Below are 17359 nucleotides of genomic sequence, written 5' to 3' on the forward strand. Positions count from 1 at the left end.
ATATTGGTGTTATTTTTCTTGATTAATCGCTCATAACTCTTTGCCTGTTTATCGTATTCCAGCCAAAGTTGGTACAGAGATGCGCACCCCCCTTCTGTGTGCCAAATTTCAAGGCGATCGGATATGGCGTTCGTGTTTTATAGCAGTTTTTGTAAGTGTGCGAAAAGAGGAAGAAAAATAAGAAGAAAAATAAAACGAAGAAACTAAGCCAATTTTTGAAGTCGCATATCTCGGGAACGCTTGAAGCGATTTTGCTCAAATTTGGAATGTGGAGTGCTGAAGGTGGAGGGAGTGTCCACAGCAAAACTCATCTTGTTTCATCAAGGCAGCACAGAGCTACGGAGGTGCGAAAATTGTGTTTTCTTTCTTCCTGTCAATATACTCACGGGTGTTACGCGCCGGCTTCTTGGGCAGCACGACATACTACCGTGTGTCTTGATCATAGAAGATCCTTGCAGTAGTATAGAAGAATTTGAGTAAAGCCACTAAGTTATGATACAAAACCCAAACATATGTAGTAAGCGCGTGATCGAGATACTCTAATAGTACATTCATCCCATTTTAACATTCAGCATCATTATGATTTACTTTATTATATGTTCAGCTATGTAGCAAGTCACTGTGTAGAGAGTTCAGTTATACAACAAGTCACCCATTAGAGAGTACAGCTACAAAAAAAATTTCCGAGTTCAGCTACAAACAAGTCGCTCAGTAGAGAGCTCAGCTACAACAATTCACCCTGTAGGGTATTCAGCTACAGAAAGCCACCTTATAGAGAAATCAGCCAGTCACCTGTAGAGGAGTCAGCTATAGGTAGCTCAACTACTAGTACAGCCTGGTGTTCAGCTACAAAAAGGTACTGTACCTCTAGAGAGTTTAGCTATAAATAGGTTCCCCAGTAGAGAGTTCAGCTACAAAAAAGTTATAATGTAGAGAACTTAGCTACAAATAAATCAACCTGTGGAGAGCTCAGCTACAAATAAGTCACAGAGTTCAGCTACAAACAACCATCCTGTAGCTACAAATAAGACACCCTGTAGCTACAAACAATTCACCCAGGGTTCAGCAACAAGCTAGTCACGCAGTAGAGATTTCAGCTACAAATAAGTCACTTGTAGAGAGTTCAGCTACAAACAAATCACCCTGTGGAGAGTTCAGCTACAAACAAATCACTCAGTAGAGAGTTTAGCTACAAACAATCACCTGTAGAGAGTTCAACTATAAACAAGTCACTCTGCACATGGTAGAGAGTTCAGCTACAAACAAGTCATCCTGTGGAGAGTTCAGGTACTAACAAATCATCCTGTAGAGAATTCAGCTACAAGAAATCACTCTGTGCAACAGACAAATCACCGTGTAGAGAGTTCTGCTACAACAAGTCATCCTATAGAGAGTTCAGATACAAACAAGTCATCTTGTAAGGAGTTCAGCAAATTACCCTATAGAGAGTCTAGCTACATTGGAAGTCACTCTGTCAGAGAATTCAACTTACCTTGTAGCTGTAGAGATTTCTGTCTGCTACAAGCCAGCCATTCTGAAGATGTAATAATACAGTCTTTTTTAAAACAATGCACCATTGCATATGTATATATAAGCAAAATACAAAAGAATTCTGCTCTTGATCTCTTCCTTCTCTCTGCAGAAAAGAAAAAAGACAACTTAAAGAAGCTCCAAAGCTGGCCTATGATAGGCTGGATTTGGAGTAAACATATACAAAAAGAAGTGATACAAATTTCTATGAAATTAAGAAAAATTCTGTTAACAGAATTTTATATTGACTGATGACTAACTAACTAACTAACAGATGCCTCCAGCCAAGCATAACTTAACAATGGATAAAGGTACGAGCTTGATTTATTCACTGTTTGACGTCACTTTGTCCCAAGATGTGTCTGCAGTACGTAGAATACTGTACATGCATCATGGACTTCCCTTTGTCTTCCTTTGTGTCCCTGTTATTTTCGCTGTTGTCAATTTGCGATACTGTGATATGGCTTCCATGTAGCTGTGTTGACTAGCTATCACGTTTATCACCATTCTTTCCGTAGTGGGTAGATTGATTGCGGTGATGCTTCTCATACTGCTCTTTGTTTGTAATGCTGTGTAACAGGTAGAGCATAGCTGAAAATGAAGTGTAATGGCCACTTTACTACTATGTAAGACCTTCAGTGCTGATCAATGTAAAGTGTTATTAATGATTATACAACCAAGTACTAAAGATAATAAGAAATGCGGTCAACATTATGTCATAAATAATGAAATAAATAAATAAATAAATGAATTAATGTATGCGATAACTACAAGGCCTACAGACATAGGCTAACCAGCATTAAAAATTGCCATTGAACGAAGGCAGAAACGTATAATGCTTACTCATTTTTGTGCTGGTGAGACTGAAAAGCCATGTTATTCTATATAATGCACACCACAAACAGTTAATTAAGGTGGCCACGTCTGACACCAACAAAAAGGAAGTTTGCCACGCCAGCTACACAAGATGAGTAATAATGGTATGTTTATTTGTATTGTTTACTTATAGTGTTTACTTGTATTGCATGCTTCCACCTGGCTTGCTAGACTCTGGTTGACTTGGCTGTCTGATTGTAAATGTATGGTAAATGGAACGCATGGTATGTTTTAATGTTTGTTTGTATTGTTTACTTGTATTGTAGCTACAGTTTGCTTCACCTGGCTTGCTGGCTTGGCTATCTTCTTTTATCTGGCTCACCTGCTTGCATGGTCTACTGAACTACTACAGTATTGTGTATCTCCTGTATGCATCATTGTGCCATTTCCACACCACTGATAAACCACATTTATCTACCGGTGACCTCTAGTTGATACTGTACTGTATACTGGCTACTGACGGATGATGTTTCTCCATTAACCAAATTAACCCAGCACTAATACTGTATTCATTGCTAAGTACAGTATAATCTCTGTCTTTGGTGATTATGTATTGCAGCATACAATACTACAATAATGTATAGCTCTCTACTTTATGTTTTGTATGCATATATACTGAGTACACATCACTGTGCCATTGCCACACCAATGATGTACCATCACTTAGCTACTGATGGCCTCTAGTTACGATGCCGCTATTGTGTTATATCTGTCACTATTGTGCCACATTGAGTTAATTTGGGATTGTAATTATTTGGCTAGTGCATAGCGTCACGGGGGGTTGTCGCATTGGTGTATGTACAGGCTGTACTTATTATATGTTATAATTGTAGGACTCACATCAGTGAGTATGTTACAATAGAAAGGAAATTTAAAAACTACATACTACAAAATAAAGCTACAGCTTGGGTACATAAATTTACAATGTGATTTGATGTAGGAGATCCTTAAAAGTGTCTACATTTTTACAAATTATAATATCTTCAGGTAGAGTGTTCCACAATCGAATCATACTTGGGAAGAAGCTGTACTTATAAGCGTCCACAGTTGAGCCTATCTCAATGAATTTATAGTCTCTGCTCCGGGTATATCTTGATCTATATGTTACATAACTAGGTAGTGTGATGTCAACATGATTGTAAATAATTTTATGTAACATCTGTAATCTTAGGAATTTAAAGTGAGCTTCTATCGTATTCCAGTTAAGATGTAACAGCATATTGGATGCACTACTAGTTTGAGAATAGTTGTTCATCACGAAATGAGCTGCACGTCTTTGTATAGACTCCAGTTTATTTATAGAGCACCTACAATGAGGAGCCCAAGCTGCAGCAGCATATTCTAATACAGGCTTAGCATAAGTAAAATACAAATCTTCTTTAATTTTACGTGAACAGTTTTTAAAGTTCTTTCTTACAAATCCTAACACTGAGTTTGCTTTTTTGCATACATTATCAACGTGTGGGTTAAAGCACAATTTAGAATCAATTGACACCCCCAGATTTAGCGCACTTTACAACAGTAAGTTTCTTTCCATGTAAAGTATAGTTAGCATGAACAGGGATTCTTTTAAGAGTTACTGAAACAGCCATACATTTATCGACATTAAAAGACATCTTCCACTTTTCCTCCCATAGTTCAAGTAGTTGTAGGTCTTCTTGTAAAGCTCTGGCATCTGCCAAAGTATCAATCCTCCTATATAGTACACAATCATCAGCGTATAAACGACAAGTAGATGTTAAATCTTGCACAATATCATTTATATATATATATCAGAAATTATAAAGTCACCAATACTAAACCTTGTGGGACGCCACTTAAGACATTGCAAGGGGTGGAGGTACACCCCTCACACACAACACTCTGTGTTCGTCCATTCAGAAAGGATGAGATCCTGTTTATTATGTCACCTTTTATGCCATAATGATTCAACTTTAACAATAATGACGATGGGGGACTTTATCAAAAGCCTTACTAAAATCTGGCAAAAGTAAATTTTTTTGACTCCTTCCATTTAAATTGTATGAGATATCATGAATTGTTTCTAGTAACTGTAGCTCAGCAGAACAGCGTTGTCGAAATCCAAATTGCATTTCTGATAAGATATTATTTGACTCCATGTGCGACATGATGTTACTGTAAATTATGTGTTCCATAACCTTACTACACACACTTGTAAGTGACACTGGCTGATAGTTTGATGGGTCTTTTCTGTCACCTTTTTAAAATAATAGACATATTAATGCTTTCTTCCAATCTGATCGCACTGAACTTTAGTTTAGCGAAGCAGAAAAAAGTAGCTTAAGACAAGGAGATACCACAATACTTGGTTGTATGTGACCCAGTCCTAGTAATAATAATAATAATAATAATTGATTGTTGAGGAATGATTTTACGCATAAAATTAATTTTATGGCATGTCTGGCACCACTCTTTCTTTTGATGCAGGGTGCTCGAGTTCAGTAGTCATAATTATCTTATTAAAATGGAATATTAGAGATCAAAGAAACAAGTAGTTAAACAAGATAAAAGAGGGAGGTTGTACCTGCAGATATACATGTACTAATGGAAATTTAATATCTAATTCAGTCATGGTTATAGACTTAAGTATAGGGATTAAATGTCCATTAGTAAATGTAGACAATCTCTCTTGTTTCACTACTTTTTAGCTATTCATTTGTTTCATTAGAAAATGGTTAAAATCCTGCTAATGGAAAGAATTCAAGCAATTCAAATCTCATTTTCGATGATTAATTTGCTATGCGCTTACAAGCATATTGTAAGCTAATAACGTGTAGTAGATGAAGCCACCCAACCCAACACGAGTTTAATCATTCCATTCATTTTATAAGCATGCCTAAAGCAATGTGATTGTGGTAGGTACAGTTTTAGCATTGTTCCTAGGATGAGTGGAAGAAATATCATGGAGAATTCTGTTAGCGCCCATCTGTTTCTAGAGTGTTTTAAGCATGTTTTGTCTTCGTAGATGGAGTTTACCAAACCCCTACAAGTATAAATGTGTAAGCTTCCTTAAAGAATGGCTATTTTGCATTATCAGTATTGTCCGTATAGTGTGCGAAATAACTTTTCAGACATGTGCTGACGTACTGTCAGGCCATTGTGAAAGTTGAGTGGACATCATAAGGTTTTACTGAACTTTTAAACTTCAACCACTCACTGACGCTACAGTATTTTAAAGGGTAACTACTGATCACATAAAAGAGCTTCTATGGAATTGATTTTGTTACAAAGGGTTTTGTAGTAAATGAGTCATAAAAGACTTCTGTCAAGGCCTTATACTTGCTTTTACATTCCAAGTTTTCTTATGCTGCCATGGCTTAGAATATATTGTGGGTCTATCCCTAATACAGTGTAAGAACATAAGAGATGCACTGATAGCTAGTCTAAAGTATAAACTGGTTGTACAGATGGTCATGAACACCACAAGTATAAGTACTACTGGCAATCAGGTTATAAATAGATTTTACTACTGCAGTACCAGGTGACTGAGACTAGTAGGCTTCAACAACATAGTAAACTGTTAACCTCAGAGTACATCTTGGGCATGCCTTTGTGGTCACCACAGACCAAAAACAAATAACTTACAGGACTACGTAGGTACATGTCAATAACATCACATCAAGTCTGGCCTCCCTCCTAGCTCAATATAAATTCTTTTATACTTTGAAAGGACACTATTTTCGGATTATGGCCTGATGCCTCGTTTAATTGACCCAAATTTGTCTGGTGTCCGGATATTATTTCAAACATTATTTCATATACTGCCATATGTGAAACCATTTCTAGTCTTTATACTGCTGTTGCACCATGAATGCCTAATATGCTAACAACCTATCATTAGTTACTCAAGTTGTGCCTTGAAACTGTTTTATTAAGTTACCTGTTCTTCATACTGCTGTGTACGTACAATGGCTGCAACTGGGTAGTTTCCTTTATGACACAATTATCTTTACTATACAGAGTTATCCCCAGCAAAATAAAGTGGAGTGGTAAAACTGTCAATTTGCTGCCAACATCAAAGTCCATTTGTTAATTACATACATTCTTTTTACCACATCAAAAGAATTTTGAGTTAAGTAGAGCGGTGCTGCACCACTCTACTTCTCTTTAGGGAAGCCCCTGCTATAGTGTCTGACTTCAGGAAAGCAGTGATAAAGTATAAGATTTGATTTGTTCAGCTCTTTGATGTAAACAAGTCCAGTATTTCCCTAATGTTACGGTATACTGGAAACTTAGGAAGCCATATGAAAAGAAGCCATATGGTGACTACAAAAATTCATTTTGTTGAATCACGTGGTTACATTTACGTAATAATAATGATAATAATAATATGGCTATGCTGTGTGTTACAATGCGTGGATTTGTACTAAGAAGCAATTAGTTGTTGTTTATCAAAACACACGGTAGTGTATCGTGTGGCCAAAGAAGCCAGCGCGCCACACTGTGAGTATATTAACAGGAAGAAAGAAAACGTAATTTTCACACCTATGTAGCTCTGTGATCCCTTATCCGATTGGAACAAAATTTGCTACAGACATGCCGGCCAATTATGGGAGTATACATACCAAATTTGAAGAAAATCGGTCCAGCCATTTCTGAGATACGAGCGAACAAAATTTCATTTGAAATTTCTTCGTTTTTTTCTTCTTCATCTTCTTTATTTCGCACACTTTACAAAATCTGCCATAAAACACAAATGCGTACTCCAATCGGGCTGAAATTTGGCACACTTGAAGGGCTCATTAAGGCGGATCTCATTACCAACTTTGGTAGAAATCCGATGAACATTCACGGAGTTATGACCGATTATGTGCGTAAAATAAGGTCGAAGGCCTACAGGATAAACCCTTTGGAGGAATGAGTTGAAAACTGATATGTAGATGGAGTAACCATCGTAGGAGTGCCTTTTTGTGGTTTGAAAAGAATCGAGATAAAGACCATGGAGATATGACACATAACCAAACCTGTGTCATAATTATGCGATCGATTTTATAAATAAAAAAACTGCTAGTTTTCACGTCTTCCAGGCAAACCGCTTAGAGCAATGAGCTGAAAATCAGTATGTAGCTGCAATAATCATCATAGAAAGTCCTTGCAGTAGTACAGAAGAATCGGAGTACAAGCCACTAAGTTATGATTCGAAATGCAACTACGTGTACCAAATGCGAGATCGAGATACTCTAATAGAACAGTCACCCTAATAGAGCATTCAGCTACGTTTATAACTTACTCCATTATAGATGAATTATATTACATTGTAAGATATTCTGTACGGAATTCAGCTACAAACTGTTAATCTTATAGACCATTCAGCTACATGCAAGTCACCCTGTAGAGAGTTAATCTAGACATAAGTCACCCTGTACAGAGCTCAGCTAGAAGAATTCACCTTGTAGAGAGTTCAATTACAAAGAAACCATCATGTAGAGAGTTCAGCTGCTAACAAATCACCCTTTATAGACTTCAGCTACGAATAGATCACCCTGTAGAAAGTTCAGCTACAAACAAATCACCCTGTAGAGAGTTCAGTTACAAAGAAACTACCATGTAGAGAGTTCAGCTGCAAACACATCACCCTGTAGAGAGATCAGCTAGAAGAAATCACAGTGTAGAGAGTTCAGCTGCAAAAAAATCAATCACTTTGTAGAGAGTTCAGCTAGAAGAAGTCAGGTTGTAGAGAGTTCAGCTGCAAATAAACCACCCTGTAGAGAATTCAGCTACAAACAAATTACGCTATAGAAAGATCAGCTAGAAGAAGTTACCTTTTAGAGAGTTCAGCTACAAAAAAAACCACCATATAGAGAGTTCAGCTGCAAAAAAAACACCCTGTAGAGAACTCAGCTACAAACAAATATGCCCTGTAAAAAGATCAGCTAGAAGAAATTACCTTGTAGAGAGTTCACTACAAAGAAACCACCATGTAGAAAGTTCAGCTGCAAACAAATAACCAAGTAGAAAGTTCAGCTATGAACAGATCACCCTGTATAGATTTTAGTTAGAAACAAGTCATCCTGTAGAGAGATCAGCTAGAAGTATCACCTTGTAGAAAGTTCAGCTACAAACAAATCACCTGTAGATAGTTCAGCTACAAACAAATCACCCTGCAGAGAGATCAGCTAGAAGAAGTCACCTTATAGAGAGTTCAGCTAGAAACAAGTCACCCTTTAGAGAGATCAGCTAGAAACAAGTCACCCTGTAGAGAGTTCAGCTAGATGAAGTCACATTGTAAAGAGTTCAGCTACAAAGAAACTACCATGTAGAGAGTTCAGCTGCAAACAAATCACCCTGTAGAGAACTCAGCTACAAACAAATCGCACTGTAGAAAGATCAGCTAGAGGAAGTTACCTTGTAGGGAGTTCAGCTACAAACAAATCACCCTGTAGAGAGTTGCAAACAAGTTATCTTTAAGGAATAATTAATATGTAATAAATGTACTGTATTATCATACAGTATGATAGTAACTGTATAGTATGGACCACAAAGGAGTAGGCGTGGCCTACGAAATAATATCACCCAAAAACCAGCCTCGATTTTCCCTTATGACAATGAGGCAGTATTGGTGAGGTAAAAGTAAGCCCAAACAAGCTTTCAGATCGACCCGAAACGTTTTTAACAAGTTGCTACGGAATTTAAAGAAAAATTTATTCAACCGAATTTTTACTGAGTAACTGACTGAATGACTGACTGACTGACTAATGCCTTCAGGCAAGCCTAACTTGATAACGGCTAAGGCTACGGGCTTGATTTTTTCTTTGCTTGACATCGCTTCGGCCCGACAGGTGCCTTTTGGCATACCGCAGTACGTACAATGCATTCTTCATTGACTTTCCAGTGTCCTCCTTTGTGTCCCATTCATCTTTGCTGGCAGGGAAAGGTGTCGATTTGGCACAAGCACGTTATTGCTTTCCTTCGAAACGGAAACATCCATATTTTTCATCGTGGCTATTTCGATTGCAGACGTGCTTTTTAAACAGTTCTTGATTCGTACTGCTGTGTAACGGGTTGAACATAGCCTACAGCGAAGCGTAATGGATACTTTACTTTTCAGTCGATAATTAATATGATTGGGGCGCACGGCATGATTTCTTTCTTTTGGTATGCGTGGATTGTAGAGGTGCTTTTCGAACAGTTGTTGATTCGAAATGTTGTGTAACGGGTTGAATATAGCTGACAACGAAGCGTAATGGATACTTCACTTTTCAGACGATAATTGATATTGCTGTGGCGCGCGGTGCCTCTTAAGATGCGGTATGCGTGGGTTCACCATACATAATAAAATTATTTATAAAAAAGTTAACAAATATGTACACGAAAAAATTAGGAATTTTTCAACTAGAGTAGGGACCATAGCACATCGATAAAAAGTACTGAAGAAAGTTGGAGTAGTCCATGATATTAAATCACTGTAAAACAATAAGAAGTGTTATATCCCTACTGTGCATTTCCTTTATGGTATCTTGAGCACAGTAGGGATATAACACAACACTTCTTATTGTTTTACAGTGATTTAAAATCATGGACTACTCCAACTTGTTTCAGTACTTTTTATCGATGTGCTATGGTCCCTACTCTAGTTGAAAATTCCAAATTTTTTCGTGTACTTGTTATATATATAATTTATACATTTACTGATAAAATCAGAATTAGTTAAAGTATTTAAAAACTTCTTCATCTTTCTCTTCTTCCTGTGATAAAGAAAAAATATAGGTTGAAAAAACTCCAAAGCCTTCCTATATGGGGTATACAACTACAAAAAGAAGTGAAATCTAATCCAAAACAGCCAAGCTGTAAAAAACGAGTGTGGTCTTCAGAAAGGCTATGGTGAAAAAAGATGTGAAATCCAAGGTAGCGGCCAAGAAATGGCTGTGGATGGTAGGTTAATTGTAAAAATTTTAATAATGACAATTCAGGTGAATTTTGTGCCAAGATCAAGCGGCACCAAATTCACCTGATTTGTCTTTATTAAAATTTTTACCATTAACCTACCATCACAGCCATTTCTAGGTCGCCACCTTGGATTTCACATCTTTTTTCACCATAGCCTTTGTGAGGACCGCACTCTTTTTTTACAACTTAGCTGTTTTGGATTAGATAGTAAGTAACAGTAACATAAAGAAGGCAGTTATACAAGTGAGTAGAGCAGTTAAAGAACTTAATTTAAGAGGATTTGTGTCATTTGTGTAAAAATTTCATGGCAAGTATAAGTTGTGATTTTAGTATGGTATCCTAGACGGTGAGTAGAGCAATTCTGTGTCAGTTTTTATTAGTATACTAGTGAGTAAGTCCTCTGTATCTGTTCTGGCTTGTGTAATATATGTAGGCATAGTAACCAGTGTTGTAAAGAAACAGCTTCTGTTTCTTTAGCAAATAGCACACGTAATGTTTCACAACCTAACGGATGCTTTTCAAATTTTAATGGTTAATAATGCCATTGTGTTACATGCTATCTAGCCTTCTTTGTTACTAGTTACTAACTAGTATCTTATACTAGCTTACAGTGTTGTGATAGTGGCTTAACTCAAATTCCCTTTATCTCTATTTGACGCTAAATCATCATTATTTTAAAGGTGCAATATCTCACTGCATAACTCGACAAATAAAGACCCCACTTACCTTCATTTATAGCTGTAAGTGTAGGACACTTTGTTCTTTCATGTAAGTTTAGTGTGTAAGGACACTTTGTTCTTTCATGTAAGTTTAGTGTGTAACTTGTAGGGTCTTTGTGCCATAACTGTAATTTGTGAAGAATGCGTATAATAAAAATTTGAACGACATCTGGTATGATGACGTTTATAATCCAATCTCACAATAACTTCACCTGCTCTACATATGAACCCTTATATAAAATGCCACCATTTTTCTAAGTCAGTGAGAGACCACACCCTTGAATCTTCATGTTTTTAAACCTTGACTTAACCTGGTTTGTAAATTCTACAAAGATCCTTGTGCTACAGCTGTAGTTCTCTAATCTACACTTACTAGGTCTCTAATCTACATTTATTATTTCTTTTACTTGTTATACAGTACAAAGAAGTGTCAGTCTAAATAAAGTTTCTTTTGGGTACACTTACACTATAGCAGCTACAACTCAATAGAACTTCACAAAGTAACAATACAGTATCTGCTGATTTCAGTAATTTGTAGTAGTCTAAAGCTCATCCTTTCAACCCCATGTACCTTGCTCATTTACTCTAGTGACTTGGTAGCTTGGGCTCAGACTAAATTAATCACCATGTGCCTTGTATAAACTCACGGTCGTCCTTATGGATATTCTGAGCGGTACTCGATGGCTATTTCAGCTGCCTTGTGAATATGAAGCTTTGTCACAAGAGCCTGTCAGTGCTGAAATTGCTTGTATAACTTTCGATAAACATGCCTCACAAATAATTTTGTGTGTGGTAGCTTTAAGACCAGCCTGATATCATTCCTTTAGCGGTATACAATGTACATTAACTTTTATAGGTTAGACTTTCCTAGCTGGTCACTATAGGTGTTCTTGGCGAACTACTGTACTAATCATAGGACTTTTACATATCACGTAGAGCTACATGTACTGTATATGATTGCTCACCTGATACATAGATCATCATGCTGCTAAATACTGTACTTCTGTTAGTACCCACTCTTTCCTTGAACAGTCCATAAACTACATGCATATAGTAAACCCCAAAATGCATCGAAAACAAAATGCAGATGCAATGCAGACGTAATGCTAGTAGGAACACAAACTGTCTCCTTAAAGAACACAACACAAATACAAACCCAAATGTAGCGGAAATTCATTTTTGGCTGCTATTGTACATATTTATGACCTGTACCAGTAGTTAATTATTGAATGTTTCCTGTACTGTATATGCACTTTTTTAAAAAAAAAGCGAGTGTCATGAATTACTGTAGGTGTACTGATTAAGTGCTTTTGTTACTGTAATTGTGTTGTTTTTCTATGTAGCTTTATAATGAAGAGATAATTGATTTATTTGAGATGACAAAACAAAATGTTGTGAGTTACCATATTTGTATTGACATACTTACGGTACACATATCAAAATAAATGCAATGTTTTATAATTATGCTGTATCGTTTTACAATTCTGAACTGCCTACAAATCTCTGTATTTATGATTGTTCTCCTATCAAGGTACATGGTAGTGTGTCGTGCGGTCAAAGAAGCCAGATTGTCACACCGTGACAAATCTCTGTATTTATGATTGTTCTCCTATCAAGGTACATGGTAGTGTGTCGTGCGGTCAAAGAAGCCAGATTGTCACACCGTGAGTATATTTACAGGAAGAAAGAAAACATCATTTTTACACCTTATTATCTCGGTGATCCCTTATCAGATTGGAATCAAATTTGCTACAGAGTTTTCCGCCAGCCAGGGGAGTCTACATTCCAGATTTGAAAAATATCGCTCTAGCCATTTCCGAGATACGAGCTGCCAAAGTTTCGATTTTTCTTCGTTTTTTTCTTCTTCGTGTTTTCGCCCACTTGCAAAATTTACTGTAAAACGCAAACGCGTAATCCATTCACCTTGAAATTTGGCACACAGAAAGGGAGCCCAAAGGCGAATCCTAGCATCAAATTTGGTGTAAATCTGATGAATGGTTCAGGAGTTATGACCGATTATTCGCGTAAAACAAAATCGATTTGTTGTCACGCCTACAGGGTAAACTGCTTCATGGGATGAGTTGAAAATTGTTTTGTAGATGGAGTTACCTACGTAGGAGTGCCTTTTGGTGATTTGAAAGGAATGTAGATAAAGACCACGGAGATATGACATAAAACCCAACCGGTGTCACAATTACGCGATCGATTTTTCTGAATGAAAAAGTATTTGTTATTACGGCTACTAGGCAAACCGCTTAGAGTAATGAGCTGGAATTCAGTGTATAGCTGGAATAATTTTCATAGAAAGTCCTTGCAGTAGTACAGAAGAATTGGATTACAAACCACTGAGTTATAATTCGAAAGCCAACTCCTTGTAGTAAATGTGAGTTCGAGATACTCTAATAGAACAATCACCCTAATAGAGCATTCGGATAATTTATTTACTCCATTATGGAATTCTATTACATTACAAGTTATTCTGTAGTGAGTTCAGCCTCAAACAGTTAATCTTATAGACAGTTCAGCAAGAAGCAAGTCACCCCGTGGAGAGTTAAGCTACAAATATATCACTGTAGAGATTCAGAACATTACAAGTCACACTGAAGAGAGTTCAGCTATAAACAAGTCATGCACCCTGTAGAGAGTTCAGCTACAATTAGGTCACTCTCTAGAGAATTCAGCTACACACAAGTCACTGTGGAGAGATTTCATCTAAAACAAATCAACGTGCAGATAGATCAGCTACAAACAAATCACCTTATAGAGAGTTCAGCTACAAACAAATTACCCTGTAGAGAAATTGGCTACAAACAAATCAACCTGCAGAGAGATTAGCTACACACAAATCAAATTGTAGAGAGATCAAATCACCCTGTAGAGAGATCAGCTAGAATCTAGACGCAATGTAAGGATTTCAGCTACAAGCTATAGAGAGTTAAGCTACAAACAAATCAACCTGTAGAGTGATCAGCTAGAAACAAATCACCCTGAAGAGAGATCAACTACAAAACATCACCCTGTAGAGAGATCAGCTGGAAACATATCACCCTGTAGAGTGTTCAGCTAGAAACAAATCACCCTGTACAGAGATCAGTTTGAAGAAGTTTCCTTGTAGAAAGTTCAGCTACAAACAAATCACCCTGTAGATAGATCAGTAAAATTAATTCACCCTTTAGAGATTTCAGCTCTAAAGAAACCACTATTTAGAGAGTTCAGCTGCAAACAAGTCACCCTGTAGAAAATTCAGCTACAAACAAATTACCCAGTAGGAATATCAGCTAGAAGAAGTTACCTTGTAGGAAGTTCAGCTATAAAGAAACCATTGTGTAAAGAGCTCAGCTGCAAACAAATCACCTGTACAGAATCAGCTACAAACAAATTACCCTGTAGAGAGATCAGCTAGAAGAAGTTATGTTGTAGACAGTTCAGCTACAAACAATTCGCCCTGTACAGAGATCAGTTAGAAGAAGTTTCCTTGTAGAAAGTTCAGCTACAAACAAATCACTCTGTAGAAAGATCAGTTAGAAGAATTCACGTTGCAGAAATTTCAGCCACAAAGAAACCACCATGTAGAGAGTTAAGTTGCAAAAACAAGTCATCCTGTAGAAAATTCAGCTACAAACAAATCACCCAGTAGAAAGATCAGCTAGAAGTTACCTTGTAGAGAGTTCAGCTACAAAGAAACCATTCTGTACAGAGGAAACAAATCACCTGTACAGAATTCAGCTACCAACAAATCACCCTGTAGATATCAGCTAGAAGAAGGTACCTTGTAGAGAATTCAGTTACAAACAAATCACCCTGTAGAGAGATCAGCTAGAAGAAAAGTTACATTGTAGATAGTTCAGCTGCAAACAATTCACTTTGTAGAGAGATCAGCTAGAAGAAATCACCTTGTTGAGTTTTAAGTTACAAAGAAACCACCGTTCAGAGAGTTCTGTATTAAATATTTGTATTATATAAATAATTTGTACATTTACTGATAAATTCAGAAATACACTGTATTTAAAGTGTTTAACATCTGCTTCATCTTTTCTTCTTCCTGTGGTAAAGAAAAAAAGATAGGTTAAAAAAGCCCCAAAGCCAGCCATCGGCCGGCTTTGGGGTATACAAATTTAATCTAATAAAGCCAAGCTGTAAAAAAAGTGTGCGTCCCTCTAAAAGACTATGGTGAGGAAAGATGTGAAATCCAAGGTGGCGGCCAAGAAATGGCTGTGATGGTAGGTTAATCGTAAAAATTTTAATCATGACAATTGAGGTAAATGTAGTTCCAAGACCAAGCGGTACCAAATTCACCTGAATTGTCGTTATTAAACTGTTTACCATTTATCTACCATCACATCCAATTCTTGGCCGCCACCTTGGATTTCACATCTTTTTTCACCATAGCCTTTTTGAGTGCTACACACTTTTTTTACAGCTCGGCTGTTTTGGATTAGATTATACTTACATATACAACTGAATTGCATTTACGTAGCTACATACTGAATGTAGCTAGTTACATAATTATTTATGGTGCGTGGTGGTTTATGACGTATAACTGTTTTGCATTCACTTCATTCACTAGCTACAGGGTAGCTGTGTATAGTTTACAATGCTATTTACTGTGGTTACTTTAAAGACTGTTAGCTATTTTATTCTATATACATTACTGCCTCCATTATCCGAACTCATTGGGTCCCGAGTGAGTTCATAATAGAACTCATTCAGAACTCTGTTTAAATATTCTAATAGAGCGTACACCTTTGTCTAAATACTCTTACAGAACAATCATTTTCACAGTTCGGATAATGGATTGTTCGGATAATTGATGGCCAGATAATAGAGGGACTGCTGTATAGTCACTACTTTTGAGCTGGACTGCATGGACCTTATCAGTACTTTTTAAAATGTATGTTTATAAACTACCTTATATTTTTAGATACTAACTTGTAGACTGCAGCTAGTTGCGTATACGTGCATAGCTCTTAGGGATTATAGAGATACAAAGTAGTGTAACAATGGAGGTCACCTCCTGCCCTACACCTGAAGATATACTAGTGGACATTAAATCCCTTTTCAGTCTATAATCATGACTTTATTAAGGATTAAATGTCCACTGTATTTCTGTAGGCATCCTCCCTTGATTTATTTCTATGGTACCAAATTGAACTTAAAGGACCTTTGAAGTCAATCTATATGTATAAAACTGTAAAGCTGTCTGCCTGTCTATCTGTCCGTCTGCATCATGACACCACTAAATTGACAACTAAAACTCCCATTGACTCGGGACTTTAATGAAATTAAGCGTTCATCATCTGGCAACTCCAAGTTTGTTGTTACAAATCGCTATGTGCTTTTGTTCCTAATCTATAGCGTCATGAAGACAGGAATGTAGAGCCAAAGCGCAGTGAAATTCTTTTATAAACCACATGTATGACCGCAGGTAAACACCAATTCCATTCAACTCAACCATGCGTTTATAAACACTTTTTAGTTAACCTCTTACCATTATGTGCAGTTTGCTTAGTGGTCAGATCACATGATTCATAATCACAATCCTGTGTGTGGGTGTGGGGTCGAATCTGCATAGGTTCAATTTCTTTGTATCTTTTTCTTTGTTATCTTATCTTTTTTGTACCTTTTTTTTTCAGAACTTTTTTATTAAACGTTTTTTTGCAAACATACTTTTATTACACCTCTCATCTCTCATTGGGCATTTTAATGTGAACCCTTTTATCATACCCCAGTACTTTTATCTCTTATACTTATTCAAAACACCACATCTTTTACTGTGTCACTAAGAATTAATAATACCTCTCCTATGTTAACTATTGGCTTCACTGTGTAGTTCTACACTAGGGTATAGAGCAGGAATGCAGGTTAAATAGGTTATATATAAATACATGTGTTGTATTGAAGAACTATTATGTCACTATCATTAGCTGCACCTGTAACCACTTTATATATGTCTACCAAACACATCGACACATACATGTAATTTCATGGTTAAATTTTGTCATTGAAGTTTATATAAAGAGCCTGAGAGTGTATACAGGACGCATACGTAATTATAGGAAAGGTATATACTGTATGACTAAATTTTTCACTGTGTATGACTTTTCATGCCATGTACCATACTTTCTCATTGTTCACTTATACCTTTTTTCGTTTCTTTTTTACTTGCAATAAAATTTCATAGAGTATAGACAAGATACACGGGTATAGAGCAGACTATACAGGCAACAATGTGATGTAGAATAATGTACTGTATATCAACCGAAATGCTTTCAACAAGTTGCTATGAAATTTAAAATAAAAATTATTAAATGAAATTTTCTGGTGAC

At 36.7% G+C, this 17359-nt stretch overlaps 1 protein-coding gene across 2 annotated transcripts in view; it reads left to right on the forward strand.

Moving 5' to 3' along the window:
* Window positions 1-17359, forward strand: part of LOC136250691 (kinesin-like protein KIF21A) — a 465334-nt gene that overhangs the window by 78805 nt on the left and 369170 nt on the right. For both annotated transcript variants that reach the window (XM_066042921.1, XM_066042922.1), the window contains exon 7: window positions 12377-12427. In XM_066042921.1, the coding sequence (XP_065898993.1) occupies window positions 12377-12427 (51 nt within the window). The remainder of the gene's footprint in view (window positions 1-12376; window positions 12428-17359) is intronic.

Source organism: Dysidea avara, chromosome 3, assembly GCF_963678975.1.
Source record: "Dysidea avara chromosome 3, odDysAvar1.4, whole genome shotgun sequence".
Taxonomy (NCBI): Eukaryota; Metazoa; Porifera; class Demospongiae; order Dictyoceratida; family Dysideidae; genus Dysidea; species Dysidea avara.